The sequence below is a fragment of the Ovis canadensis genome, chromosome 3 (assembly GCF_042477335.2).
Source record: "Ovis canadensis isolate MfBH-ARS-UI-01 breed Bighorn chromosome 3, ARS-UI_OviCan_v2, whole genome shotgun sequence".
Lineage (NCBI taxonomy): Eukaryota > Metazoa > Chordata > Mammalia > Artiodactyla > Bovidae > Ovis > Ovis canadensis.
The window spans coordinates 118,421,419-118,448,721 of NC_091247.1; the positions used below are offsets into that span (position 1 = coordinate 118,421,419).

At 45.5% G+C, this 27,303-nt stretch overlaps 1 protein-coding gene and 1 long non-coding RNA gene across 6 annotated transcripts; one reads left to right on the forward strand and one right to left on the reverse strand.

Annotated features, from left to right (window-relative positions):
• On the reverse strand, positions 1–20,738 carry CSRP2 (cysteine and glycine rich protein 2). Of its 5 annotated transcripts, XM_069584081.1 has the most exons (8): positions 20,556–20,623; positions 19,873–20,011; positions 13,650–13,749; positions 9,241–9,353; positions 6,429–6,597; positions 2,116–2,245; positions 1,371–1,464; positions 1–308 (listed from the first exon to the last, which is right to left on the reverse strand). In XM_069584081.1, the coding sequence occupies exons 4-8, from the start codon at positions 9,350–9,352 to the stop codon at positions 232–234; spliced, it is 582 nt and encodes a 193-aa protein (XP_069440182.1). In that variant the 5' UTR covers position 9,353; positions 13,650–13,749; positions 19,873–20,011; positions 20,556–20,623; the 3' UTR covers positions 1–231. The 5 variants fall into 5 exon arrangements, with proteins under 5 accessions (XP_069440182.1, XP_069440181.1, XP_069440180.1 ...); XM_069584080.1 differs by lacking the exon at positions 13,650–13,749 and having other exon boundaries at positions 20,556–20,624; XM_069584079.1 differs by lacking the exons at positions 13,650–13,749; positions 19,873–20,011 and having other exon boundaries at positions 20,556–20,738.
• Positions 19,806–26,822, forward strand: LOC138437212 (uncharacterized). Its single transcript, XR_011255823.1, has 2 exons — positions 19,806–20,271; positions 24,396–26,822. It is a non-coding gene; the product is annotated as an uncharacterized lncRNA (long non-coding RNA).
• The last annotated feature ends 481 nt before the right edge of the window (positions 26,823–27,303 follow it).

Here is a 27,303-nt window from a genome sequence, read left to right on the forward strand (position 1 = left end):
TCAAGCTGAAGTTTTATTTAAAATGTAAAAGAAATAGTTCTTAAAATACTGATGAATAAAGTGAAAAGATGTAGTGCTCTCTTCCTACTAGTCAGCCAGCCTATCCAAGTACAAGGCAACATACAGTACTTCCGTACTGTAGAATTTCACAGTAGTTGAGTGTTAGATTACCTATGCCTAGATTATGTAGAGACTCGGTGTGTGATCTTTCTCGGTTCTGGGTTTGCACCTCTACTGAGCATGAACAAGGGCCCCCGCTCCTTGGCCATAGCCAAATCCCTTGGGCCCAAAGTTCTTCGCGTAGCATCCTACAAAAAGAAAAGGGAAGAATTAGTGCAAGTCCATTAAGCTTTGCTAGTGTGACGTGACTGAAGCGACTTAGCAGCAACAGCACTGCTTAAGACCCATGTATCAACAAACCTCTGTAATAGAAACCTGCTACGTATGCCTTACAGTAACTACCTTAAAGCTGCAAATTTAAGTCTTGAGTGTTCTAGTTCCCTAGGTTTAGCTCATGGTCTCAACTGACTTGCAAGTTGGGACCAGACTAGTTATGTATGTGTCTATTACCTTCATATATTCATATGTTTTGCTTAAAACATTTAAGTTGAAAGAAAACTGTTGTTTATGTAGAGGTGTTTTTAATGGCCGGGAACTTAACTTACTGTGTCCTCAAGAATGTTCTGTGGTTTTCTGTCATCTGTAAGCATCTCTGCTGCTGCTGCTAAGTCGCTTCAGTCGTGTCTGACTCTGTGCGACCCCAGAGACGGCAGCCCACCAGGCTCCCTGGTCCCTGGGATTCTCCAGGCAAGAACACTGGAGTGGGTTGCCATTTCCTTCTCCAATGCATGAAAGTGAAAAAAAGTGAAAGTGAAGTCGCTCAGTCGTGTCCTACTCTGTGACCCTGTGGACTGTAGCCCAACAGGCTCCTCAGTCCATGGGATTCTCCAGGCAAGAATCCTGCAGTGGGTTGCCATTTCCTTCTCCAGGGGATATTCCTGACCCAAGGATCAAACCCAGGTCTCCCACACTGGAGTCAGACGCTTTAACCTCTGAGCCGCCATGGGATTTCCCAGGCCCTGGGATGGGCTCCCCATCCATGGGATTTCCCAGGCCATGGGATGGGCTCCCCCATCCATGGGATTTCCCAGGCCATGGGACGGGCTCCCCCATCCATGGGATTCCCCAGGCCAGAGCATTGGAGTGGGGTGCCACTACCATCTCTAGATCTTTTCACATACCCAGTGGCCCTATCCCCCACCTTTCCCCCATTTTTAGAGTATTTTATCCCCCCTCCTGGTGACATTTCCTTCACTAATAGCCAGTACAGGATATTCATATGGACAGCAATAACTGAAGTTACATTATACCTTTACAATAGATTTCACCTTCTTTCTCAGTCAGAGTTGTTGACTCAAGACTCTTCCCACACTTAGCACATCGGAAACAGTTTTTGTGCCAGGGCTAGAAGAGAAGAATGAGTAAGTTTAGGTGCTGGAAGATCAGCCCCACATGGGCTCCTGACTGCTGTGGGTGAGCCCCAACCAGGCTAAGCCCAGACCCTCCACATGCTCGGCTGCCTGCGGAGGCACTCAGTTCAAACTTCATCCACAGCAGACATGGAGCGGGAGCTGTGCCACAGAAGGGCCATTTCCCGAAGAGCTGTCCGAAGGCCCGCCACAGGCGCAGTGGACTCCCTTAAAGACCACCTCCCCTGTGGTTGAGAACACTGCAGCTTAAAGAGGAAACGTGCTCGGGCAACGCTTCCAAACTGCCGTAGCATCAGGTGCCCTGATACTTCCTTTCTTGGTTTCCCCCTTTCACCACACTGAAAAACCTGTGGAGTCCAGGTTTGTTAAAAGTCTTGCTTTATTCGTTAACACCTTCATAAGTGCCCCCCTCCCCCTATGAAAACAAGTTTCTGTTAAACATAGATGTGATCTGTCAAACAAGGGGATCACTCCAAAAAATTAATGATTCAGATGGAAATCTGATTAAGAAAAAGTTTAGTTCAAGGCATTTATTTATAAGGCAGAGCGCCTGAGTGGGCCTTGAAGGGACCTGGGGGAGAGAGGGAGCAGAGAGCAGGCTTACTAACTCTAGACAGCACCTCACCTTTCCAGCTCCAATGATCTTCTCGGCAGCGTATACAGAATCCCCACATCTGGAACACTTCTCAGCACCTCCGTATTTCTGAGCAAATTTAGAAGTGTTTGGATTTGTTGTCGGCCTGTGAGGTTGAACACTGTGGAAGGGGGAAGGAACTAGGTAAGATTTCCCAAAAGGTTCTCAGAAGTCACAAGGCAGACACAACAGAACTCTGGGACGTAACTGCTTTCCTGTCCTTGGCTGGAGGCCTCCACAGGCCAGGACAGGGCAAAGAAGAAAGAAAGCTCAGGGGCTAGCCAGTTATTATCTTAATCTATTTATGGGCTCATTATTGTTACCAAAAGTCAGACAAGGCTTAAGTATCTGTCCCTCTGAGTCTATCAACTCATCAGAATTCATGGAATCCTCAGCACTAAACACTTAGGCCACCTACCATAGCATGTATGTGCACCCCACATTCGTATTATTATTGGTCATATAACATTGGAGTTAACAGCTAGCTTCTTCACAAAAAATAGAAAATATCAGTGGTAGTTTAAGCAGTCAAGTTTCTGCATATAGGCAGAATTATGAAAATTAAGTATGTTTTATGGATTATTTAATTCCCCAGTATATTGGGGGAAAGTATAAATAACTTACTTTCTTCATGGGAAAATACTTCAGAAAGTTGGCTTATTACTATGTGATCGGTGTATCTTTTACTTTTTCTCTGTATAGAGTGCTGTTTTTGTCACTATTTACAGGTCACTAGATAAAACCTTATTTTCCTTGTTCTGTAATTTTTTTCCACTCATTATATAGATGCACCTGCACATAGAACACCATTCTGGGCTCTGAACAGATTTAAAGGCTACTCTAAAACCTTACAAACAGGTTGAGCAGATAAGACAACAGTTAGCATTCAGCAAAGGGTAGCTAAGTGTCAGTTTTCCCACCTAGAAAAACAATCTTGTCCTAGTTATATTTTTACTAAGTAACTTACATATATGTTTTAAGTGAAATGTTTACTGAGAAATACCACCTTTTCTTAAGACAATTTATTCAAACTTCACATGTATTAATATCTTCATCTCCAAGTTTCCTACATTTCCACCTCCCTAAATTGTTTCATGCACAGAATTTCTTGAATCACGTTTGATGTGGCCACTGGAAATTTTATTCTAAGCAACAAATACCAATTCACAGTACTAATTCACAGGACTGAACTGTCCGTAAATGGGCATATTTTTACAACTCCACAACCCACTGTATCTATATATTCAGGCCTCTATCCACAAGTTGTGCATCCACAGATTGATCCAACTCAGAGTGAAAATGCTCAAGAAAAAAATTCCAGGAAGTTCCAAAAAGTAAAACCTGAATTTACCACATACCACCAAGGAAATGGCAACCCACTCCAGTGTTCTTGCCTGGAGAATCCCAGGGATGGAGGAGCCTGGTGGGCTGCCGTCTGTGGGGTTGCACAGAGTCGGACATGACTGAAGTGACTTAGCAGTAGCAGCAGCAGCTATTTACATAGCGCTTACATTGTAATAGGTGTTATAAGTCATCAAGAGGTGACTTAAAAGTACCTGGGAGGATATGTGTAGGTGACATGCAAATGCTACCCCATTTTGTGTAAGATCTGAGCATTCTCGGGTTTTAGTATCCGTAAGGGTGCTGGAACCAATCCCCTGCAGATACCAAAGGACATCCCCACCTACTTTGTGATCTTTAAAAGCTATTCACAATATCCAACACTTGTAGTTACATGTTCTCCAAGAAAAATTTCCAGATCTGCTAGTCCTACTGAGAAGAATTTGATATGAACTATCTTCCACCTTCCTTCCAACAACCTCAGAAGGGAAAGTTGCTTAGTCGTGTCCAACTCTTTGCAACCCCATGGACTGTGACCCACCTCTGTCCATGGGATTCTCCAGGCAAGAATACTGGACTGGGTTGCCATGCCCTTCTCTAGGGGATCTTCCTGACTCAGGGATCAAATCTGGGTCTCCCACATTGCAGGCAGTTTTTTTTTTTTTTTTTTTTTTTAACCCATCTGAGTCACCAGGGAACTAACTTCAGAAGGTATGGTTAATTGTTACCTTGAATGTCAGATGAGGAAACATGGGCTTATGTGTTGAATAACCTGCTGAAGGGCCAGAGTATTAGTAAATTGGTGAGCCTGAACTAAAAAAATGCAGGTCTGCCCAATGAACCGGAGAAGGCAGTGGCACCCCACTCCAGCACTCTTGCCTGGAAAATCCCGTGGATGGAGGAGCCTGGTGGGCCGCAGTCCATGGGGTCGCTGAGAGTCGCACACCACTGAGCGACTTCACTTTCCCTTTTCACTTTCATGCACTGGAGAAGGAAATGGCAGCCCACTCCAGTGTTCTTGCCTGGAGAATCTCAGGGGCGGGGGAGCCCGGTGGGCTGCCGTCTCTGGGGTCGCAGAGTCGGACACGACTGAGGTGACTCAGCAGCTGCAGCCCAATGAACATGTCCCTGCCCCCGAGTGCTGCCTCGTCAAGAAGTTCTCCCAGAGCCGTGTGCCCCACACCTGCTGCGCTGACTACGTGGGGGCCTTCCAGACCCCACAGGTGCTCCCAGAGTGCAGTCACTGAGAGAGGCTTCCAGAAAAGGAAAGCCTACACCTGGTCCTGCTGGATGCGTGGCACAGGGCCAGGCTAACACAGGGAAGAGGGGAGGGCACAGATAACACAGGCCAGCTTGGAACATCGGCCAGTTACTGGAGGATGTGGGAAGAGCAGACACAGAGGAGGGGCCGCTGGTCCTTGTGGCTTTACCACTGTGGCCACAGACACTGACTCACTTTGGGGTCATGGATGAGCTCTGTTTAGGGGGCAGCTGGACAGATCTGTGCCTGAAATAAAATCTTGGGGAACAAGAGTGGATTTTAACAAGTTGGAAAAGAAGAGCAGAACAAGAACAGTGAATGTTAACGAAGTCAGGTAAGCTGGCCTTCCTTCAAGTGACGGCATGCAGCAGTGAATGAGTCAGTCCTGGTACAACTGACGCCCAGCAAGGCGCCATGGCGCAGAGAGGAGCAGAAACGAGAGAGGCGGGCTTTGACGCAGAAAGGAGCAAGGCGCCATGGCTCAGAGAGGAGCAGAAACGAGAGAGGCGGGCTTCGACGCGGAAAGGAGCAAGGCGCCATGCCTCAGAGAGGAGCAGAAACGAGAGAGGTGGGCTTCGATGCAGAAAGGAGCAAGGCGCCATGCCTCAGAGAGGAGCAGAAACGAGAGAGGTGGGCTTCGATGCAGAAAGGAGCACAGGTTTGGGGCCAAGAGGACAAATGTTCAGATCCTGGCTCTGCTACTTACCTGTGTGAACTGAGCCTTAGTGCCCTGCCTATAAAACAGGGACAAAGTACCTAAACTTAGAATTACTATGAAGATTATACAGAATGAACATAAATGTTCAGCAGACATTATTTCAGGCATACCACAATGCCTTGTGCTTAAGATTATAAGCTTTGGAGTTACACTGGTCCAGGCTCTGCAGTTAACTAGCAGTGTGACTTTAGGCAAATCACTTAATTCTGTCTTACTTTCTTCCTGAGTAAGATGGGAAGCCCTACTTCATAGGACTGTGAGAAGTATATGAGTTACCATATATTATTGCATAGTGTCCATTCTAGAGTAAGGGCACAATTAATGGCCTTGTCCAAGGGAAAGGCCATCTTACAGGATTATTATACCACTTTTGGCTTCTTCAGTATAAAAATGGATGTGAAAAATATGAAGTTCAATTGAAGGAATTATTGGGTCAACAAGAGGAATAAGTTTCATGTGAAGAAATTCGTCTCAACATGAATCACTAAAATTTAGTGGATTTATTAGCACTTGGCTTACTTGGGTACTGACACCTTTAATAGCAACTCACAGAATCAAACACAGGAAATAATTTCCAGTTTTAAGTAAGCTAAAAAAAAAAGTCATTTCTTGGTGAGGAAGCACTCTAGCCTGGAGGGAGTGACTGAGGAATTGTCACCTACTGCGTAACTGCGCAGGAGAAACGCATCTCCTGATTGTGACACTATCTGACATCTGTGAAGTGCTGTGGAAGCGGCACTAGCTTTTGAGAATATCATGACTCCTTGATACATGCTATAAACCAGGACTGGGAATCATAGAATCATCAATAGAACTTTTCGAGGTCCCAAACTGTCCATTATTTCAAGCTTAAAGAACAGCAGTAAATCTGAGTCATTGTCTTTGATTATCTTAAGCTAAAAACCTGGAAACCCCCAGGTCCCGCTGCTCATCAAGCCACAGGACTCGCCATGCTCCTCTCTGCTGGTCAGAGTCCTGACTCACCTCTCGGGCTTGATGCCCAGCCTCTCGCCCCGGTCCATGTTGAGCGTGCCTGCGCCCTGGCCGTACCCGTAGCCTTTTGGCCCGTACTTCTTTCCGTAGCAGGATTTGCAGTAGATCTCTTCATCATGAATTGCCACTGTTGTACTATCTAAATTCTTCCTGCAAACCACTGAGGGGGAAAAAGTTAGACTTAAAAAATGTGCCAAAGATGCCTTTTTCCTTAGAACAGTGATAGCGCTGACACAAAACTTAGAAAAGGGAAAGGACAGGCTCTCATTTCCTATTTCATCCTCTGCTTCCCAAAAGCCACCCAACGGCCTCTGGACTGCTCAGTTATCTGTGAGAGCGATCTGCCTTCCTCCACCTATGTGATGGTTTGCATTAGAGATACATTAGAATGTTAACATCCTGAAGCCTCAAACTTTGTGGCAGGATCTGCCTCTCAGGCAGGAGGGAGAGAGGTTTCAGAGGTGACTGTGATACGGTGCACAAAAGCACCAGAGCTAGCGCTTTGGGCCCAGGCCTTTGCTCCTAGCCATCAACACTCAGTCTTCATCCCCTTCATCCAAGGATTGTTAAAGAACAAAAGGGCAGGAGTGCCTCGGCAGGGGGCGGGGGCTGCCTCTGCAGCTCCTCCTCCCCCCAAAGCACAAAACTGAAAACAGTTTTAAAATCCAGAATTCTAGTTTTCATCACTAGTCTGGAAGGGAAAAAACAGTCTTCTCGCATCTCACCACCAGCTTCTCCAGCAGTGATAAGTAATGTCTGAAAATCGTCAAGTGGTTTCAAGTCTCCCTTCAGTCCCCAAAGGGGAACACATTCTTTCTTGATGGATTTCTTACCACAAGACATTTCCACGTATCCCACTTCATAAAACTGCCAAATGTCATCAGGTTTTATCCAGACATTATTTCACTTTCTAAAACTGCAATTAAGCTGGAGAAAAAAACAAACTGTGAGAAAGCTCACTGGTAGCACAACTGGGCAGCAGGAAAGCCCGCCCTGGTGCGATAGAGGAGGGGGTCCCCCCCCTTTAAAGGAGAGATGGAAAGAGGAGGGACAGAGAGGCAGGGAGACGTGACCAGCTGGCTGCTTCAGAGCAGAGCTGGATGGTGAAGTCTCTGTTTTCTTAGACTGAGGTCTCTGGTAGGACAGAATGACATCATCCTCTTTGAACCTTGATGCTGAGGCTCCAGTACTGACATACCTGTGTCTGCCTAAAGGTTGAGTGAACCTAAAATTGTACACTGCTGAAGAACAAACACCCTTCACAGAATACACAGAAAAAAACTGTTTAAACACGTATCTATGAACCAGAACAAGTTTAAATATATGAAATTTTTACTGCAGAACCACCCCCTCCCCCTAAGGCCTCATCTGCATTCTATGCAGTAAAATTTGAGGTCTACAAACTCCTCTAAATTATTTCTTTAAAAGGCTTTGGTCAGCAGAGGCAAATATTAGGAAAGAGTAATAAAAATGACCAGTAATGACCTTGACATTTAATAAACACTGGCTTGATCATGGTGTAGACCTCGTGGCTTAACCTAGAGGAAACTGAGAACAGTTTTTCAAGTGTCTGCATTTGCTCTCTGTTCTTACACTCTCTCGGTACAAAGCTGTGGAAAAATTAGATTCCTTGAAAAGAAAATTAACTTCTAAGAGAAGAAACGGTTAAATCAAATCTGAGAAATGCTAGCTGCTGTGGAGGCGTGCAGAGTAAACACGTGCTGTGTTTGTATTCTTTGTAGCTGCAGCTCTGTCGTCTGTCTCTGCCTGCCTGCAAAGCAGCTGCTGCATAAAAAGGTCCAGATGCCTTCAGTGTTGGTGCCTGGAAGGAAAAGGATGACTAAAATTTGTGAGGGAGCTCTTTCTGGTTATCCCTTAGTGTAACTAATTTCTTTAAAAAAACATACCGAACTCCTAACAGTGGTTTTCACTGCACAGTGCTCTAGAGACGGCAGATAAGCTGCACAGATGGGAGGGCTCCTCATGTGACAAGCCCTTCATTAAAGAAAATGTCACATGAATCAAGCTGATTAACGTCGAGCTTTCTGAAGCAGCTACTCCCCTGTTTTAAGACGAAGACTTGGTGGTCCTCAGAAGGAGTCTGCAGCGTGGTGGGGGGGGCTTCTCTCCTATCCTCTTTTTCTCCTTATCAGGTACTGCTCCTCCATGGAACAGTCGGGGATGTGCTGTTTCACGGGCTACTTCCTGTCTCCATCAGACACTCTGCTCATTCTCCATCCAGAAACAACAGGAATTCCCCACAAACTCTATGGTATTCTCATTTCCTTAGTTCCTTTCCCTCAAATTTAGGACATCAATAACAAGAGAGAACTGTAAATATTCACTCTCAGAGAAGTCAGGATCTGAGCTAGACATGGGAATTTCAGCAGCTAACATGGTGAGAATCCGGCCAGTAGGTTTCAAAGAGGAGGAGCTCAGCCAGGACGAGAAAGCCAGAGCGCACGGGGATCGGAGCCAAGCCCCGGGGATGTGCCAGGGACTGTGCTGGGCGCCAAAGCACAGACACCTGCGCACTCTGGGTGCAGCAGGGGAGGCAGACGTGACAACTGATAACGTGCATGGAGTTATCATGCACGAATGGAGGGGAAGTGCTGTGGGGACGCAGGGCTGAGTGTCTGGCTCGCTGTCCTTGCTGGGAGGCTGGGTGCATGCACTGTCCAGGAGGACAGACAGGCGGAAACCACTGGGACTGCTGGTGTCAGCTTTGTTAACAGAAGCAGCCGCTTCCCGAAGTAGGTGAATGGAAGCTCCCACACGCGAGTCCGAGCTCAGGGCGACTCACTGCACAGAAAGCAGCAGCGGTGGAAGCTCCGGCCGTCACACTGCACCTCCTCGGCGTGGTACACGGTCCTCCCACAGGCCCCGCACTTGTTGCCACCTCCCCAGACAGGCATCCTGTGGAAGAGAGCATCTTTAGGACAGGCCCCTACCCGGCGAGATGCCGCACAGGTTCCCCGGAGGGCTGTTTAGACCCGGGGGACAGCGTTCATTTCTCTATAACCTGCCCTGACCACACCTTTCAAAGACGGGCGGGTCCGCCAACATAACCTCATCTTGCCTCCCAAATTACAGCTCTTTCACTAGGAAACGGGGTTGTCACAAACAGGATTTTTTCCTGCTACAGGACAAAGGACGAGGCAACAGTGCAGGCCGCCAGGCACAAAACAAACCGCCACCCGCATCCACAGGCTTTCAGAAAGCAGTGTAGGGAGCAGAAAGGCAGACGCGCCACCAGCACAGCCAGCTGCAATGAACTGTTTGAAAACTCAGCTGAGGGGCAGAGCTTGTTGCTACATGTTTACTTCACTGTAACACTGCCACACTCTTAACCACTTAACATACACAAGCTATGACACACTTTCTAGGGAGGAAGCAAGTGCTGAGTGGCCCGGCAACATTAAGCTGTGTACGTTCAGTAAAGTTACAGGAGGTCACAGCGTAAATAGTTATCTGCCTAGCACAACTGCTCGGGTGGAGCCTGGCTGTAACCACAACAGACCTCCATCCAGATGCCGACCATATCAGCTGCTATCCTCTGGTCCAGCCAACAGCTGGCTGTCCCTCTCTGATGGGCCTGGCTGTCCATACAAAATGTTGCCCAGTCCCCTTCCTAGTGAAGTGAATTGCTCGTTGAGTGTGTCAGAAAAACCTCTTAAGTAGTGTGGCCTGATGGGGCTTCCCAGGTGACTCAGTGGCAAAGAATCCAACCTGCCAAAGCAAGAGGCTCCGGAGACCTGGGTTCAATCCCTGGGTCAGGAAGATCCCCTGGGGGAGGAAATGGTAGCCCACCCCAGTGTTCTTGCCTGGGCAGTCCCATGGACAGAGGAGCCTGGCAGCGTCACACAGAGTCAGACACGACTGAGCAACTGAGCATGCACGCAGTGTGACGAGGTGGTAGAGCAGCTGGAAGCTGAAATCCTCAGCTGTCTCGCTATGATGTAGGGCAGCATGTTCTCATCTCTCTCTCAATGGGTTGGTCTACTTGGACCCAGTCTAAAATGCCTAGTTCTGAATGGCCAGCCTGCTCGAGTGCCTTTGCCAGTTACAGTTGTCCTGTAAAGACAGCATGTTATGTCAGCCCTGCAGTACCTCCAACACAGTATCTAAAAACACAGTATAAGAATCCCTTCGGCTTCCACCGTCATTTCCAGACTTCCCTTCAGTCAGTGGCATTTGCAGCCCTTGTCTGTTGCGTCCCCTTGGATGAGCGGCTTGCCTCTGTAGGAAGTATTCATAGCTGGCTAAGAAAGCTGGGACATCCTGACTAACTCAAATCTGGCTAGAAAAAGAAGAGACAGGGACAGCCTCTTAAGCAAAATGCTGAAGAATCTTCAGTCTTAAGATTAAAAAGGAGGGTGGAGAAAATTCCCATCCCACTTACCATCCTACACCATTTAGACCATCCAGAACATGAGGCTTCCTGGACATTGAGATGAGGTCTTTCCACAAGAAAGCCTGACAGAATTAATCACCGTGTTGGGCACCCTGCTGGTACCCAGCCTTCTCTGGCCTCTCTTCTGGGAATACTTTCCCCAGATTCTCTCCAGGGAAGCAGCCATCTCTTTCTTGGCACATGTGCTTTAAGAGACTTACTAAGATGCAGTTTCCTGGAGACAGTGCACGGTGCTTGCTACCAATCCAAGACAACATGCAGGTAAGCGTTTAGAAAGCTTTCCCCAGTTTTATGCCACAACGGTCAAGAGCATAACCAGTGGGCTCATCTTGTCAGACAGAGGACAGTCAGATGGTCAGTCTCTATTTGGAAATTAAAGAGAACAGTCCTTTACCACAGACGGTTTCAGAAGCACTGGGTTAGAGGGGTTTGACTCTACCCTCCACTCCAGGGTTGGACATGCGACTCGTCATACCGGTCATCACTGCATCCCCTGTGGTGACTGGTTTAGGACCAGGCACAGGACCCCAGGCCAGTTCAATGGAAGTGAAACCTGGTCTTTGGTTTACAATTAACTGGGCAAATGCAGTTTGGGGCGTTGCTAGCAGCTGTCTGCAAGAAAACTTAAGAATGAAGCCAGTATGGAGGAAAACAGAGAAACTAGATGCTTTTCAGCTTCACCTCGTTGCATCCCATGCTCTTCACTTACATGAGCCAATAAATTCCCTTTGGGAGATAGAGCCCCTGGTCCCAGAAATAAACAGCAGCAGCAACAAACAGACACACCAAGGCCTGACTGATGGGACCAGTTATCACTATACTATTGGCCTCAACTTGCAGAAAGCCTATTTCCCTTGTTCAGGCAGGAACAGATTAATTCCTGGGGTCCACGCGTGTTCCCAGGCTCCTGTGAAGGCATCGCATAGGATCGATACCCAGCACCAATGGGATGTATCTGCATAGGAGTTCAGTAGCTGCATAAATCTCTCATTCCCGTCCCTGCAGACGGGTGCTCCATTGTTTACATGCACAGTGAAACCTGAGCCCGGCTGCAGAACTTGATACAGAACTGGGCTCCAACAGCCTGCCCTGGCTTAAGCTCGGAGCTGAGTTAACGTAATGACCTTGCCCCATGGCTCCAAAGTTACCTGCATTCTGGAATGCTCACAGATACAACAGACATCTGCTGGAAGTAACCCCATGATTCTGAGGAATCCAAACACCAAAGACAGCCTTGTAGGTAATGATGCTGTAGTGAGTTAAAATGGGATCCCAGACATCAACAGCCTGGCTGGCTTTTAAAATGCATTATCATCAAGGCCCTTCTCATCATATTCGAAAGTGTCATGGTACCGCCAACCTGTATCATATTTACTTTGGAGCAATCACCTGTCAGGAGCCAGACTTCTATCAAGACTAACACTGTTCTGGGTTTTCTTTGAATAGCATTTAAAAATACATCAAAACTAACTCATCACTCTATGTTTCTCTCTACTGTAGAGCAACTTGGGACTTTTAAAAAGGAAGAATATCCTCCCTTTTCTTATGCAATTCAGGGTTACTTAAATTCACTTCTTGTAAGTTAAGTCTGATTCCTACAGTACACACCATGCCAGTCAAATGTTAAGTAGTCATCTTGTGGGGAAATACCTATCCAGTAGCTATTCAGCTTAGCATTTTAAGAACTTCTTCCTTTGGGGGTGGGGACCACAGTTCTGTCTTCCCCCCACATCTACCAGAGTATTTGGCTTATGTTAAAATACTTAATTTGTATTGTTTTAAAAGAATCCTTCCGTTTTCAATTTGTACACTTCCCGATTCGATGTTATGAAGACGGCATAGCACTGCCCTACTTTTCTCCGTCACATTCTTGGATTCTCAGCACAATTTTCAAATCATTAGCTTTTTAAAAGTTGCACTCAGCTTAAAGGCTTTGCTCAGGGTTTCTGAATAACGCTCCCTGTGGGCCAGGCTAATAGGGCATCCGCAGAGAGATCCAGTTGGATTTATGTTTATTGGTTAAGCTGGAGAGTGGGTAGCTGGGTGTTTCTTAGTTTCGTACGTCTGAAATATTTTGTAATGGGAGGAAAGAAGGAGGGAAAAGAAGGAAGGGAGAGATGAAGGAAAACACTGATTTAGACAGACCTGAGTTAATTTCACTATTACCATGGTTGTGCAATTTTTGGCTTCCTTAGATGCAAAAGGAAGGGGGAAGGAAGGTAACCCTCTCTACCTCACAGAGATATTGTGAAGATAAAACACAAATACATAAATTTCTTGGCAGATATCTAGTAACTGGCAGCTTGAAGATGGGGGAGCATCTCACACTGTCCACCCTGCCAGCAGTCTTCCTAGAGGAACCCCCCTGACCAGCACCCACAGGACACAGCTCAGAGCAACAGCCAGTAAAGGAAAGAGTTACCTGATCAGCCCCTCAAAAACCTTCTTCTGGGACGTTACAGTGCACCACAAGTAAATGACAGTTGGCACTCATGGGGACTATGAAATGAAGTTCGAGTTTACACCTTTTGGGTGTACCCTTCTGCACATTTGCTAAGTTTGGCAGAGGGAAACGGGACCATCTTTCATTTCTGTCACTCTTGGCACTGCTATGCATAGATTAAAACACACACATACACACCCAAAGCTTCATTTTCCTACAAGCCCCTGGCTGCACTGCTCCACAGCAGCTGACATTAATCACAGCAGGCTGGATTTGCACTGAGCAGTCTGCATGCCTTTCCCTGATCCTGTGCATTAATTTACAGAATGGTAAGAAAATCCCCCGTTACACACACCTTGCAAAAGAGGCCACACTTGGGCTAATTCAGGTTTTTCATCTTGTTCTTTGGTTCTCATTACCGGAAAGAGTTCCAGCGCTAGGATTTATCCACTGTGCTGGATGAAAAAAAAAAACTTGATTTTCATCCAAACACCTATGTGCAGTTTCTCTTTGCTGCTTCTCGCTAGTCTAAAGGCACCACACCCAGAATCCATAACACTTAGCCCAAGAAGAAACTTACTGTCTAAATCTGAGTCACCTTGTGGTAAAGTTAGCTCATTCTCTAGATAGCCAGTGGCCACAGGGATCATTCTCCCAACCTGTGCTGCGCTAACTGCCTTATTTTAGGATCTGAATGATGTAAACCCATGAATTTCAAGTCTCCATGTCACCACTTGCAATTTAAGTTAATTGCTCTGATGCCGAGTGAATTGTTCATAAACCTAGATTCTAAATGCTTCCAGAAGATCTGCCATTTTACGACTACATGCAGGTCTTTGTTATTATACTAGAATCTTTGTTAGCATACTGTAATAACTTCCCAAGAGGAGAATCTTCTATAAACCAGTTTCATTTTGAGCCACATCTAGACAGGGTCACTTGTTAAAGAATATGTAACTGTCCCCAATTACAGTGGTTTTTAAAGAGGCCAGAGTTTGAGAGCTGTAAATAATTGGGAATTAAGCTTCACAAGCATTCATGTATGAATGCCCATTCTAAAATTTTCTTCTTCGACCCAAACTACCTTCTATGTCCCTTATCTGAGTGAGACTGCATCTGAGTGACAGGCTCCGTGTTCCATTGGGCATCTTCTACCAAAGCCAGATCCTCAAGCTAGCCTTCAGGAGAGCTCAGCCTCAGGGTGAACTAAGAAAATGGATTTTGCAGTCAACAGTCTCACTTCCCTCATATGCAAAATGAGGATAGCAATGCCTTTCATATAGTGTTGTTAAGAGAATCAGATGAGAAAATGTCCTTCTAGTCAGCATCTAATTATTGGTAGCCTTTACCACTGGTATTTAGCCATGTTCAGTCTTTGTTATCAATACTCATCTCCTACCCATCTCAGAGTCCATCCATTCCTTCATTATACCCCTAATCTCTCTCAAACATCAGGAAAGCTGACTTCCCTCCCTCATCCAATTAACTCCTGACTTCATTTCTGAATCTCAAGTAATTCTTCCAGCACAGGAGCAGCTGATAAAGACTGGAATGCTGCACTGTTTATGCAGCTCTCCTGCAGACCCATTAACTCAGCATCCTAGAAGCCTTATCCTGGGTTGGGAGTGGAGGGTAAAAGGGTGAAGGAAGAGTGTCAGTTTCTCAGGGAGTTCTACTTTGGTGGTAGACAAGTAACAGCAAAGTAATATAACCCAAAGCCCAGACGCATCCCTGATAGAGGGATGCCAGGATAGTTTCATCTTGTTCACTGATACGGGTTCCTGCAACTATGTCGAAGAAAGATTCCGGAGATCAGTCAAGGTTCTGAATTCAAGATTATTATTTAATGTCTGCCACAGAAATCGCAGGGCACATGCCGCCTCTACGTCATTCCTGGAGGAAGAGAAAGTGTGGGACTCAGAATCAGACACTTGTAAGCTTGAAAGTCGGTGATCAGCTCTGCTATCTTAACCAAGTTCCTGACCCCTGAGCCTCTATGTCTTCAGCTACAACTTGGAAATGGATGAGCAGTCTCTCATAGGACGACTGTTAAGGACTTAACGAGATATTAATAACATTCGTAAAGTTCCTGGCAGAGAGCCTGTGCTCCATAAACATGGGCCTCCTTTTCCTTCAGGAGGATCAGTGGGCCTGAAATATGGTTACCAAATGTTCCAGGGTTAAGTGACTTGCTCAGACCAGTGACCTCCAAAGATGCAAATCTAGGTTCAACCACTCATGTCTGACTCCAGAACCACAAGCTGTCCCCCAAACTCTAGTATCTGATTTAAGGGTGGAGAACATTCAGATCACTGGAGCATGAACTGTAACTTACACCCAGGAATGCCTTCCATTCTGCCCAGTGTCTTCATCCAGCCAACTGGCAGTTAGTTAAGTGTCCTCTCTGCTAATCTCACACCCAGACGGCTGCTCTCAACCAAAAAGTACTCTCCCACTCCTCTGTGCCCCCCAAGTCCATCCTCCTCCTGAGGGAAACTGCCCTTCTGTCTAACAAGCACTCCTATGTTCACCTCACGCTCACCATTCATTACTAACTCTATATCTTGTTGCCACTCATGTCTTCAACCCAGAGGACAGCAAAATCCTTGACACAGATTTGGAGACTAGCTGCCAATCACCCATTAGAATACACCCACGCTCAACTCGGTCACTCTGACCTCCGTCTGCCAGACCTCCATCTGTCCATAATCTGTGCCAATGACAAGATATTTAATTACTCAGACAATTTAATGTTTGCGTGGTTTTTACATACAGTCAGACTGAGATCCATCTGCCAAGACTACTGTTTATTTGCCAAAAGATCTTAGGTTGGTTATCTAATCCGCTCATTTTCTCATTTTAAAAATGGAGATACTGCTTATTTATATCATAAGGCAGTTTTGAGGTTGGACGATATGTGTAAAGCACTTAGAGTAATGTCTGCCATGTGATAAGTAACAATAATTAGAAATAGTTATTTCTAACTATTCTAAAGGTTGGGGGTTCCCAGGTGGTAAAGAACCTGCCTGCCAGTGCAGGATGCAGGAAACACGGGTTCAGTCCCTGGGTGGGGAAGATTCCCTGGAGAAGGGAATGGCTACCCACTCCAGGATTCTTGCCTGGAAAATTCCATGGACAGAGGAGTCTAGTGGGGTCACAGAGTTGGACGTGACTGAGTGAGAAAAATCAATCAAATGTAAAGCTTACTATACTTATGTTAAGTAGTTTACTTATTATATTAACTTAATTCTTGTAACAGCTGAGGATTATCATTATCCTCATTGTATGAGTGGGAAAGCTGAGGCATAGATTATTAAGTGGCTCATAACTGTGAAACCAAAACTTACCAATTCAACGTAAAAATACCAATGAAATTCAAATAGACTGTATTCAGTTTATTTGACTGATGTTTCACTGAAAGTAAACCACTGCTAGCACACAAAACAGTAGTGACTGACGTGGGCCTATCAGTACCAGTTCTTTTTTTTTTTTAATTTTTTTAGATTTATTATTTTTATTAAAAAAATTTTTATTGGGAGTATAATTGGTTTACAACGTTATATTACTTTCTGCTGTAGAACAAAGGGAATTAGTCATAGATGTATACATATAGACAGATCTATCTCCTCCCCCTCCCACCTGCCTAGGTCCAGAGCACCCAGCTGAGGCCCCTGTGCTATACAGCAGCTTCCCACTAGCTATCTGTTTGATACGTGGAAGTGTATATATGTCAATGCTACACTCTCAACAAGTTCTTTTTAAATTGGGTGTTTTCTGTCCTGCTGTGGGAGGGGTGAGGATTTGATTCTGTTTTTCTCTTCTGGAAAAGAAGCCACAATGAAACCTTACTGGGAAGACATCCGGCGGAAATGCGTTCAACGGTATGTGCCGTCTTCTTGCTGGTCAAGGACAATTAGTAGTAGTGTTGGCACAATGAGATGAGCAACAAAGGAACCTGATGTCCTTTGTGAATGGTTTACAATACACATTTTTTGGTTCTTCCTCTAAGACTTACATTAAAATGTTCAACAATCAGAACTTGTGCCTGCCTCCTCCACAGTCCATTTTGAGAAAACTCCCCTAAGTCAAGGTTCTTAACCTGAGGTCCACAGATTCCCTGAAATTCTGGGGATTGGTGAACTTAGTACCATGTACTTTATTTTATGTACTTAAAAAGTTTGAGAAGGGGTCCAGAGGCTTCACTAGACTGCCAGTTCCATGACACAAAAAAGTTGGGTAGTACCATCCTAAGTAATCGAGACCCCAGGTGCAGGGAACCCCATCCAAGAGAACACAAGGGATGCCAGGCAAAACCAACCCAGGAAATGACACAGTTGAGGAAACCTGCAAAAGAGAAGAAAGCTGGGCTCCAAGCAAGGCCCAGGCAATACTGTCGAAGTCAGCACTCTCCCAGAGAAGGCTTTCGCTGATAGCCATTTCCCCCTGTGTTTAAGTACAGAATAGTACAAGGAACAGCATACCTTCTGAGAACCCCTGCAAGGTAAGGGCTATTACACCCATTTTATAAGATGAAGTAACAGACCCAAGAGTAAACTAACTTGCCTAAGGTCATCAAAGCAGTGGGTGCTGAAGCTGGGATGTGCATTTGGGCCCAACCGGTCAGTCCTGCCCTTCTCACCGTGCTATGCCTCCCCTCCTGCAGTGGGCGTGCTCACCCCGCTCATCTGATTTACCTGATTTTTGATAGAGAAGAAAAATCAGAGGCCCAAACCTCCACATTCAGTGGCACTGAGGTTTCTCAAGCTCTTCATGTATTACTGCCAACCTTTACTCTATGCCATCGCTCTTGCTGTTTTAATGTAAAATAAGAGTTTCCTCAAAATCCAAGTGAGTTGGCGGTTTCATCAGGACAGACCTCCAAAGGGTATGGCTTTCAGCTCAGTATTTGGCACATACCAGTATCAGTCAGTATTTGTGAATACATTTAGAGGAATCCATTAAAAAAATTCAAGATAGAAACTGTAGCTCCAAGCTGCTAATACTTACATGGCTTGAGTCCAATTATATCTTTGTTCTCTATAATTGCAATCTTACTCAAACTTTCATTCATTCATTCAGCTAACCAGTACTGGTTCTGGTCCAACAGTGTTTAAGATATCCAAGCAAAGTTCTGTGAATTTCAAAGACTCGTGAGATGCAGACCCTGTCTCTACCTAACTTCATTCTGAAAGAGAAAGTGAAGTCGCTCAGTCGTGTCCGACTCTTTGCGACCCCATGGACTGTAGCCTATCAGGCTCCTCCGTCCATGGGATTTTCCAGGCAAGAGTGCTGGAGTAAAGGAAACTAGAATTCAGAGTAGAAAGAACCTTGAGAAATACTGGTAAAGTATCAGAGGCAATCAATTTTAGAGGGCAACGACCAATGAGATAGTGGGGGGAGACCACAGAGGACTTCGTAATATTTGTTCTAGTTTGGTATGCAGTTTTTAAAGTATGACTTATATACATACAGTTTTAAAGTATGTCAGTCTGTTACCTTCTGAGATAGTCTGTGGAGTGTGTTTCTCTAAATACTCCACTTCTTACCTAATACTTTCTCAGTGAATTCTTTCTGAGATGAGGCATCAGGAACCTGAGTTTCATTAAGTCCTGAGACTAGTAACTAAGGCCCTCCCACCCGGGTGGAGATGGAATAATGATGTTGACCGTCCCCTCCCCACCCCAGCCTCGCCCCCAACTTCAACAGATTAAGGCTTGGACTCTGTTGACCTCTGTCCCAATTCTATGCTGAATTCTCCTTTGCTCAAACCCCTTCATGAATATGCATGTGCCCTTAGCTCAAAACTTCCCCAGTTTTGCTCTTGGGGAGACACTTTTGCTGTTGGGGAGACACTGCTTTAGGAGAGTATTCTTCTTCCTTGCTACAAGTAACAATAAACCTTTATTTTTCTCTGTGTCTCTCTGTCTCTCTCTCTCACACACACACACACACACACAGAGTATGTGAAATTTACCCTTTTAGAATCTATTGCTCAGCTTCTCTCTCTCTCTCACACACACACACACACACATACAGGGTATGTGAAATTTACCCTTTTAGAATCTATTGCCCAGCTTCTTTCTCTCTCTCACACACACAGTATGTGAATTTTACCCTTTTAGAATCTATTGCCCAGCTCTTTCCCGAAAATCTGAGTCAAATTATAGCCAACTCTGTGGCTGTTCTATTTGAATTCTTGGCATTTTTATAAGTAGAGCTTTAAAACAGGTTAATTAGAAAAGTTAAGAATTATAGAGGCCATTTTTACTCCCCGAGTTAAAAAATTACCCAAAATAAAAAGTATAAAATGAAAATGAAAAACAAGTCTGGTCTCTGGACCGCAAATAAAGCAGCTTAAACATCTTGAGTAACCATTTAAACAGATAGCGTTCTACAAAAGTCCAGGCTGGGAGGTGGGGGTGGGGCAGACGTGGGTGTCTCCTAACTCAGAAAAGCCCCCTCCCCCCTCCCCCCTCCCCCCTGGGGGCTGCCTACGTGGAGTTTTGGAACCGCGGTTGTGATTTTCAGAACCTGTCGCAGAATTTACAACTAAGCATTCTTGCTTTCCCGGTTTGTACCTGAATTGTAGAAAGTTCCGGAAAAAGCTGGGACTGATCGATATGACGTTTCACTCCTGTTCCTTCAACATTTAAGGTTCGGCGCTCGGTGGGCAGAGGCCGCCGAACAACAGGGCTACAGGAGCTCTGTACTCTTCCTCTGCAACAGAGGAAGCATTCTGGGTTCAACCGGCTATGGGAGCCCCCTGCTCACCCCCCAGGGCTCCGAACCAGCCCCTGGGAAGGTCGCTCTCAGCGCACAGCACACTCGGGGCACAGGAGACCCCAGGACTCGGATTCCGCCCTCCCCTCCGCGGAGAGAGAATGCGCCACTGGAGGAGCGGGCCCAAGACTACTAAAAGGCGGATTAGCAGCCACGCGAAACTCTCGACCCTACCTCTCTCTCTCCCGGAAAAACCGGTATGGAGATAACGCACCATTATTTCTCTGCCCAGGGGACCCGGGATACGAGAGCAGGGCTCGGGCGGCCGCGGGGACCAGGGCAGGTGTGTGGAGGGGGATGGTGGGGATCGGGGCGCAGGAGTGAGGAGGATGAAGGGGGTACCAAATGGGGATCGCCATGGAAACATCAGAGGAGGTGGGAGGGGCGCCCGCAGGGCGGCCTGAGGATTCCGGGGGGCTAAGGGGGACCCCCACCCCCAACATCGGCGGAACACCCCCATCGCCTTACTCCGGTTACTCACTCAAATCGGAAGGGGGACCACGCTGAGCGCTCGAGAACAGGTCACAGAAACAGCAGCGGGAGTCTGGCAACCGGGCGGGGAGCGCCGGTACCTTTTAAAGCCCCCGTGGGCGTGGCCTCTGTGCACCCCGCCCCCACCCCGGTGCGCCCCGCCCCGCCGCACCGGTACCTCTTAAAATACAGTGGGTGTGGCCTATGTGCGCCCCGCCCCACCGGGCACCTTTTAAGGCCCCGTGGGCGTGGTCTATGTGCGCCCCGCCCCCGCCCCGCCGCGCCGAGCGGCCTCCAGGGTACAATGCTAGGACTTTGGGGCGTCTGGAGGGAGGGCTGCGCGCGGCGGGGCTCCGCGGTGAGGCCGGAGAGACAAAGGCAGAATCCCGCCTTTTCCTACTGCTTCCCGCGCGCCCGGCGTCCCCCGCCGTACTGGGACCGCTCCGGCCGGTTTCCTCTTCGCCCTAGCCGCTGAAGCCCGGGGTTTCCTGAGGCGCTCAGGAGTTGGGAAAAGGAGACCCCCTCGCCCTGACGCGAGGCCGGACGGCGGGACGGTCCCGTCGGGAAACAGCTCTTGCGACGTGACCTTCCCTTCAGGACGGAGCACTCCAAGGTCGAGGAGTTTCCAGCAGTAGAAAATCGGCCAGATCGGGGGTTTCCACCACCCCCTCCCTTGCCTTATCCTCATAAGTAAACTCAAAGTGATCAACTTCCCCTGTGGACAAGTATCCTCTGGCCCAATTTCCAGCTTCTGGGAATTCGCGCAGCCTTCCTGTTCTTAAAGAGCAAAATTTCTCATCTAGACTAAATAAATGACGTTACAGAAAACGCCTCAGTACCCAAATGTTTTGGTTTTCTCACCACTGGGGTAACGGTTGCACACACTGCTGTGGGGGCTGGGGGGCAAACCCAGCCAGAAACCCCGGGCGCCAAAGGACCCTGCTGTGTCGGTGTCAGAAAACCCCAGGCGACCTGATACCTGACCGTACAGTCTGTTTTATTGTTTCCGGTGGAAAGAAAAATAAACAATGGCGTCTCTACCTTGTTCAGAGTTCTAGGCCTGCTAGTGACCTCTGTGCCAGCAGCCGTGATCCCTGAGAGTTGGTGTTTGGGAAAGTGGAGAACTCCAAGAGGCAGTGACCAAGGCTTTCCCTCAAGTCACAAATGCAATAGCCTCCTCTAGTGCAAAGCTTCTCCAGCTCCACACTGTAGATATTTGGGGTTGCATGATTCGTAGCTATGGGGGCTTGCTGCACATTGTAGAATGTCTCCACCGACAAGCCAATAACACCCTTCCTTACACACTGTAATAATCAAAAAGTCCCCAGACAGTGGTAAATGCCCTCTTGGGAAGGGGGCAGAGGGCATTGTTTGAGAAAACCACCCTGGTATATATCTGCATGTCAAAGTGCAGAAGTGGCTTATAGTATTGTTTTATTTTATATGCTGGGACCAATCCAGGATAAACCCATTAAAACAGCAGCGTTATTCTCTGTCCACCCAGTACTGTGCAAAAACGCATAGTGGTGATTGACATCTCCTGATACTGTCTTGGGAGTCTGGAAGTATTCCTGCCTGCTGTGAGTGTTGCTAAATATGGTCAGCCCCTATTTTCATGACATCATCTAATGTAACAGTGACTTGACTCCTGGGGCCAACATGAAAAATCTGTTTTTCAGATTCTATATACCCTTTAGCTCTGCTGCTTACAGTATTTATTTTTTCTTGCGTTGGTTTATGTCGTGTTTCTAACTGAATGAAGCCATCAGTGAATTTTGATACCACACTGGTTTTCAGTAAATTGTCCTTTCTCAATTCTTTTGGGTTCTTTTTGTTACCTCCAGGCCTGAGCTGTTTGCTTTCTGATATGCTCATGTCATCCCTAAACTTGTCAGTTACCTCCTAGCATTTGAAGCTGGGGGCTTCTTTGACAGCTCAGCTCCTAAAGAATCCACCTGCAATGCAGGAGACCTGGGCTCGATGTTGGGAAGCTCCCCTGGAGAAGGGAAAGGCTACCCACTCCAGTATTCTGGCCTGGAGAATTCCGCAGACTTTATAGTCCACGGGGTCGCAAAGAGTTGGACACGACTGAGCGATTTTCACTTTGCTTTCTGACCTTAAAAAGTATTTCTGCTATCTATGTATTTGTCTGAGTGTATTTACAGTGAGTTTGGGGATCAAGTGCAACATTTGATTTTTAATCTATATTTGTACTGAACTATCCACATTTTAAAAATATTTTATTTCTCTTATATTAAACATTTCCTTAAACTGTTGACTCTTTTCAATATAAGTTTTAGGAAATTCTTTCCATTTATTTAGACAGAGTGGCACAAAGGAAAGAGTGTGAGCTTCAGAAACAGACGTGGTTTCAACATACAGCTCTGACACCTAGTAACTTGGTGAGCTTGACCGAGTACTTGTCTTCTCTGTGTCTGTTTCTTTACCTGTCAAATGATGATAGTACACACCTTGTAGCATTGTTGGGAGAGTTATATCAGATGATGTATGTAAAATGCCAAGTATAGCATGTGGCACCTGGTGAACATTCGGTAAATGATGATAGTTATGTGAAGTAAGGATATCTTGATGTCCTCTTCTGCCTTCAGAAAGAAATAGAAGCCAGGCTTTGCTTCTCATTCATCTTATGTTGCCCATGAAGGGTTTGGTAGTAAGAAAGTATGAAGTGTTTTCCAAAACCATTAAGAGACTGCCAGTAGAAAGTAAATTGTCAGCCTGGGAAAGAGCGAGTGGGAGAAATGTGCCCTCACGGAGAATAGGCTTTTCTTAATTTCCATATGGTCCTAGTCTGCTGACTCCTTCCGCCTGACTATAAGAGGCAAAATTGAAGGTTAAATGTATCCAGCAGGGTGTTTCTTTTTCTCAGGAAAGGCACATTATACTTGTATAAAAGCTCCTTCAGTCTCTGGAACCCATTAACCAATTTTGAATCAAAGTCCTTTATCAAGGTCGCTGTCCTAAGGCAAGTTGAACCTAGGTTGCCTTTCTTCATGACCTTGTGCTTCAAGGTCAGATTTTTCAAATATTTTTATTCTTTTTATTTTATGCTACTCTTTCTTAACAAAACTCTGAGCCAGATGAGTGTGTGAATATAAACATAAGGCTTTATTTTTTTTTTTAAGGCAAGGATTCCTTCCCAGAAGCCAGCTAGGTAGAAAGGAATCTTTTAGCATTTATTAAATAAAGGAAAAAATATAGACATTTTCTCATTTTGCTTATCTACATGCTTAATAATAAAAAAGAAGCAGATGTTCCCATCTCATTTTGTTGCCAAGATTTAAAAGCCATGGTAAGAATTAAAAATTACCCATACTCAAAAATTACCCCAATACTCTGTGAGGCACTGTCTGGCAGAGACTAAATAATGTAAGATTTATACACTTAAAATCTGAAAGGTAGATTAAAATATCATTTTTGACATTTACCATATTTGCTTTTTTTAGAACTTGCTTCAAACTCCCCCTTTCTTTAATTTGGTTATTTCTTAACCTTTTCCTTGATGAATACTACAGTATTTCCCTTCAGAGCTATTACCTTCTGTTGCAGCATTATTTAGGTTTTCTTTTCTGCAAGAGCATTCTTGCTTTTCTAGCTCTGCTTGTGTGTGTGTGCATGCGTGTGTGTGTGTGTGCACGCTCAGTCAGGTCTGACTCTTTGCCACTCCGTGGACTGTAGTTCACCAGGCTCCTCTGGTTTAGACTTTCTTACTGCAGCAGAGTTTTTCTGGCTCTTCTAGTATGAAAAATACCATTAACTTTAGCCTTTGAGTCTGTCCATTTCAACCATCTTAACCCCTTAGATGTCCCATTATAGTGTTCTCCTCTTTCAGGTGGTGACATCACCTTCTCCCTCATTCTAATTCCCGTTTACCAGCCAGCACCGCCTGAGCCTTCCTCCACTTTGCCTCGAATCACCATATTTTCCCCCATGTTTATACTTGAGCACCGAAGAATTGTTGCTTTTAAACTGTGGTGTTGGAGAAGACTCTTGAGAGTCCCTTGGACTGCAAGATCCAACCAGTCCATTCTGAAGGAGATCAGCCCTGGGATTTCTCTGGAAGGAATGATGTTAAAGCTGAAACTCCAGTACTTTGGCCACCTCATGCAAAGAGTTGACTCATTGGAAAAGACTCTGATGCTGGGAGGGATTGAGGGCAGGAGGAGAAGGGGACGACAGATGGCATCACCGACTCGATGGACGTGAGTCTGAGTGAACTCCGGGAGTTGGTGATGGACAGGGAGGCCTGGCGTGCTGCGATTCACGGGGTCGCAAAGAGTTGGACACGACTGAGCGACTGAACAGAATCTCAGAAGAACAGGTGCTTCTCCCACCTAATCAAGAATAGCCATTCTGCCTGAGCTTTTCATTCTTTGGCATGCTTATATTACTTTGCTCTTCAATTTCTCTATTTCTACTGCTTCCTTCCCTTTCCATCAATAATGACAAAAATGCTCTCTACTCCATTTTTAAAAGTTGACAGAAACTTCCCTGAGTTTTGTAGTAGGTTTTGGTGGCTGTCTCACTAGCAGTCATTCCCCTTTACCCAGAGGCCCAGGTTTCTGTTTGGAGGTCCCTGTGCTTTCAGGAAACGGCCTCCATAGCCCTGACTTGGGGTGGAGCTCTGGAACCAATCTAAGCCTTCCAACCCCTGGTTTGCATGGCAAGTCACGTGACCTCAGCCCATCCAGTCAGAGGGAGCCTCTGAACTCTGTTGGGATGTTGAGAGGGAGCCATGCTCTTCAGTCTGGAAAGCTCTATGCACATACATGGGGCCTAGAGTTTCTACAGTCTTATTTTGCTGGTAGGAAACCAGCCTGAGGATGATTCAACATAAAGAGAATCAGAAATAGAGCCAGAGCTCTGAACAAACGACTCACAAAGTTTGTCTACCTGCAGGGTCTTTCCATTTAGGGAACAAATAAATTCCCATTGATGTTTATTTCACTTTGAGGTGGGACTTCTGTAACTTGCAGTTAAGACTCTCAACTGATTGTGGTGGTTTTAAACTATGTCCACATATTCTTTGATTTTTCATTCGGTGGCATTTAATTTCCCCTCTCCTTGAGTGTGGTGGTTTTAGTGACTCACTTCCAGAAAATAGCATAAAGTCTATGATTCTCAGCCTACATCCAAAAAGGCGTTGTAATTTCCTCCTATGTCCTACCACTCCTGTCCCTCTCTCTCTGCATCTCTGTCTCTGTCAGATGGATCATTGCTCTGTGGAAGCCAGCAGCCATGTCAGGAGGACACGCAAGCTGCCCGTGGAGGGCCCACATGGTGCAGAACAGAGGCCTACCGCCAACAGACTCCAAGGAGTTGAAGCCTTTTGCCAACAAAAACAGGAGTGAGCTTGGAAGGAGATTCTACAGTCTGTCAAGCTTGAAATGACTCCAGCCCTTGTTGCAACTTTGACAGCACCCTCTTGAGAGACCCTGAGCCTCTCACTGTGGTCACGGAGAGTCCCTGATTGCCAAACCAGTTACCATCTTTCAGTGCTTACCCTGTTTGACCTCTTGGTTATGAGACAATGTTGAATGAATATGTGATTGTGTGTACACTCACAGAATGGAATTTTCCAAGAAAGGTCACGGTTCTAAAGTTTCACACAAATGTTAACGTCTGTCTTAAGAGCCTGTTTTGGTGGAAATGGGAATGAATTCTCAAAGCCACAACCACTAGGAAACCTATTTCTTTCTCCCCAAAAGAATTATCTCATGCTTGATAAGAAATACTAGATAATTTCAGGAAAATAAAATGTGTATATATCTATGTATATATTCCAACTTTCATAAAACTTTTTCTCTTGCTACAGATTGTATAAAAGTAAGTGTATATTTATCCAGTAAATTTCAACAAAAAGTTTTAGAATCTGCAGTGGTGCTTACCAAAGTATTTTGATTTTTTTCCCTTCTGTTCAGAAAAAGACTAAGTAGAAAATTAGTCTAGTTTGGGATTTAAGAATCAGCATTCGGGTATATATTTCATTTCAAATATCATTAATCAAGATTTCCATATGTATTTTTATCATTGAATAAAGCTTTAGAGAAAGCCTCATAAAAACGTCCAGCTAAAACGTCATATATATGTACATACGTAATGCTTCTCTGGGAAATGATGTAAGGAAAGTTAACAGGATTTTGGAAACAATGCACAACACTATAATTGATCGGCGCTTAATTACTTACTTACAGCATATGCCTGCCAGGACTTCTGTGTAACCTGCACGTAAGGGATTAAATGTCATTTGTAAAATGAACCGTTTCTTGCAAAACAAAAATTGTCATGTTCCTGCAACTCTCACCTCGTAAGAAAAATGTTGAGCTATAGAAAAAAGGTTAATACCTAAAAACACCCCAACTCCTATAAATTCTATATTTATATGTCTATAGGGAAAGCTGACTTAGCTTTTACTTTAAATATTATTGACTCACACCATTCCAAAGATTGTTGGAATACCTAATTTCCATTCCTAATTCTTAAATAATGTCATATGTTCAAAGACTCAAGCTTTGCTTTATTTGTCCCTGTATTCACTTAGTGGAAGACTTGTAAGGCTGCAGCAGAAACAAACTCCACTGACCTATTAATGGGTGGGTTTGAGCTCAGATATGTATGTTTATATGGACTCAAGAAACCATCTAAATCCTTTGTAAAATGGCAGTGGGCTACCCTGGAGTGATCTTACTCTTCTGTTCAAATTCAGCTATAAAATCATAAGTAGGAAAGGGCCAACATAT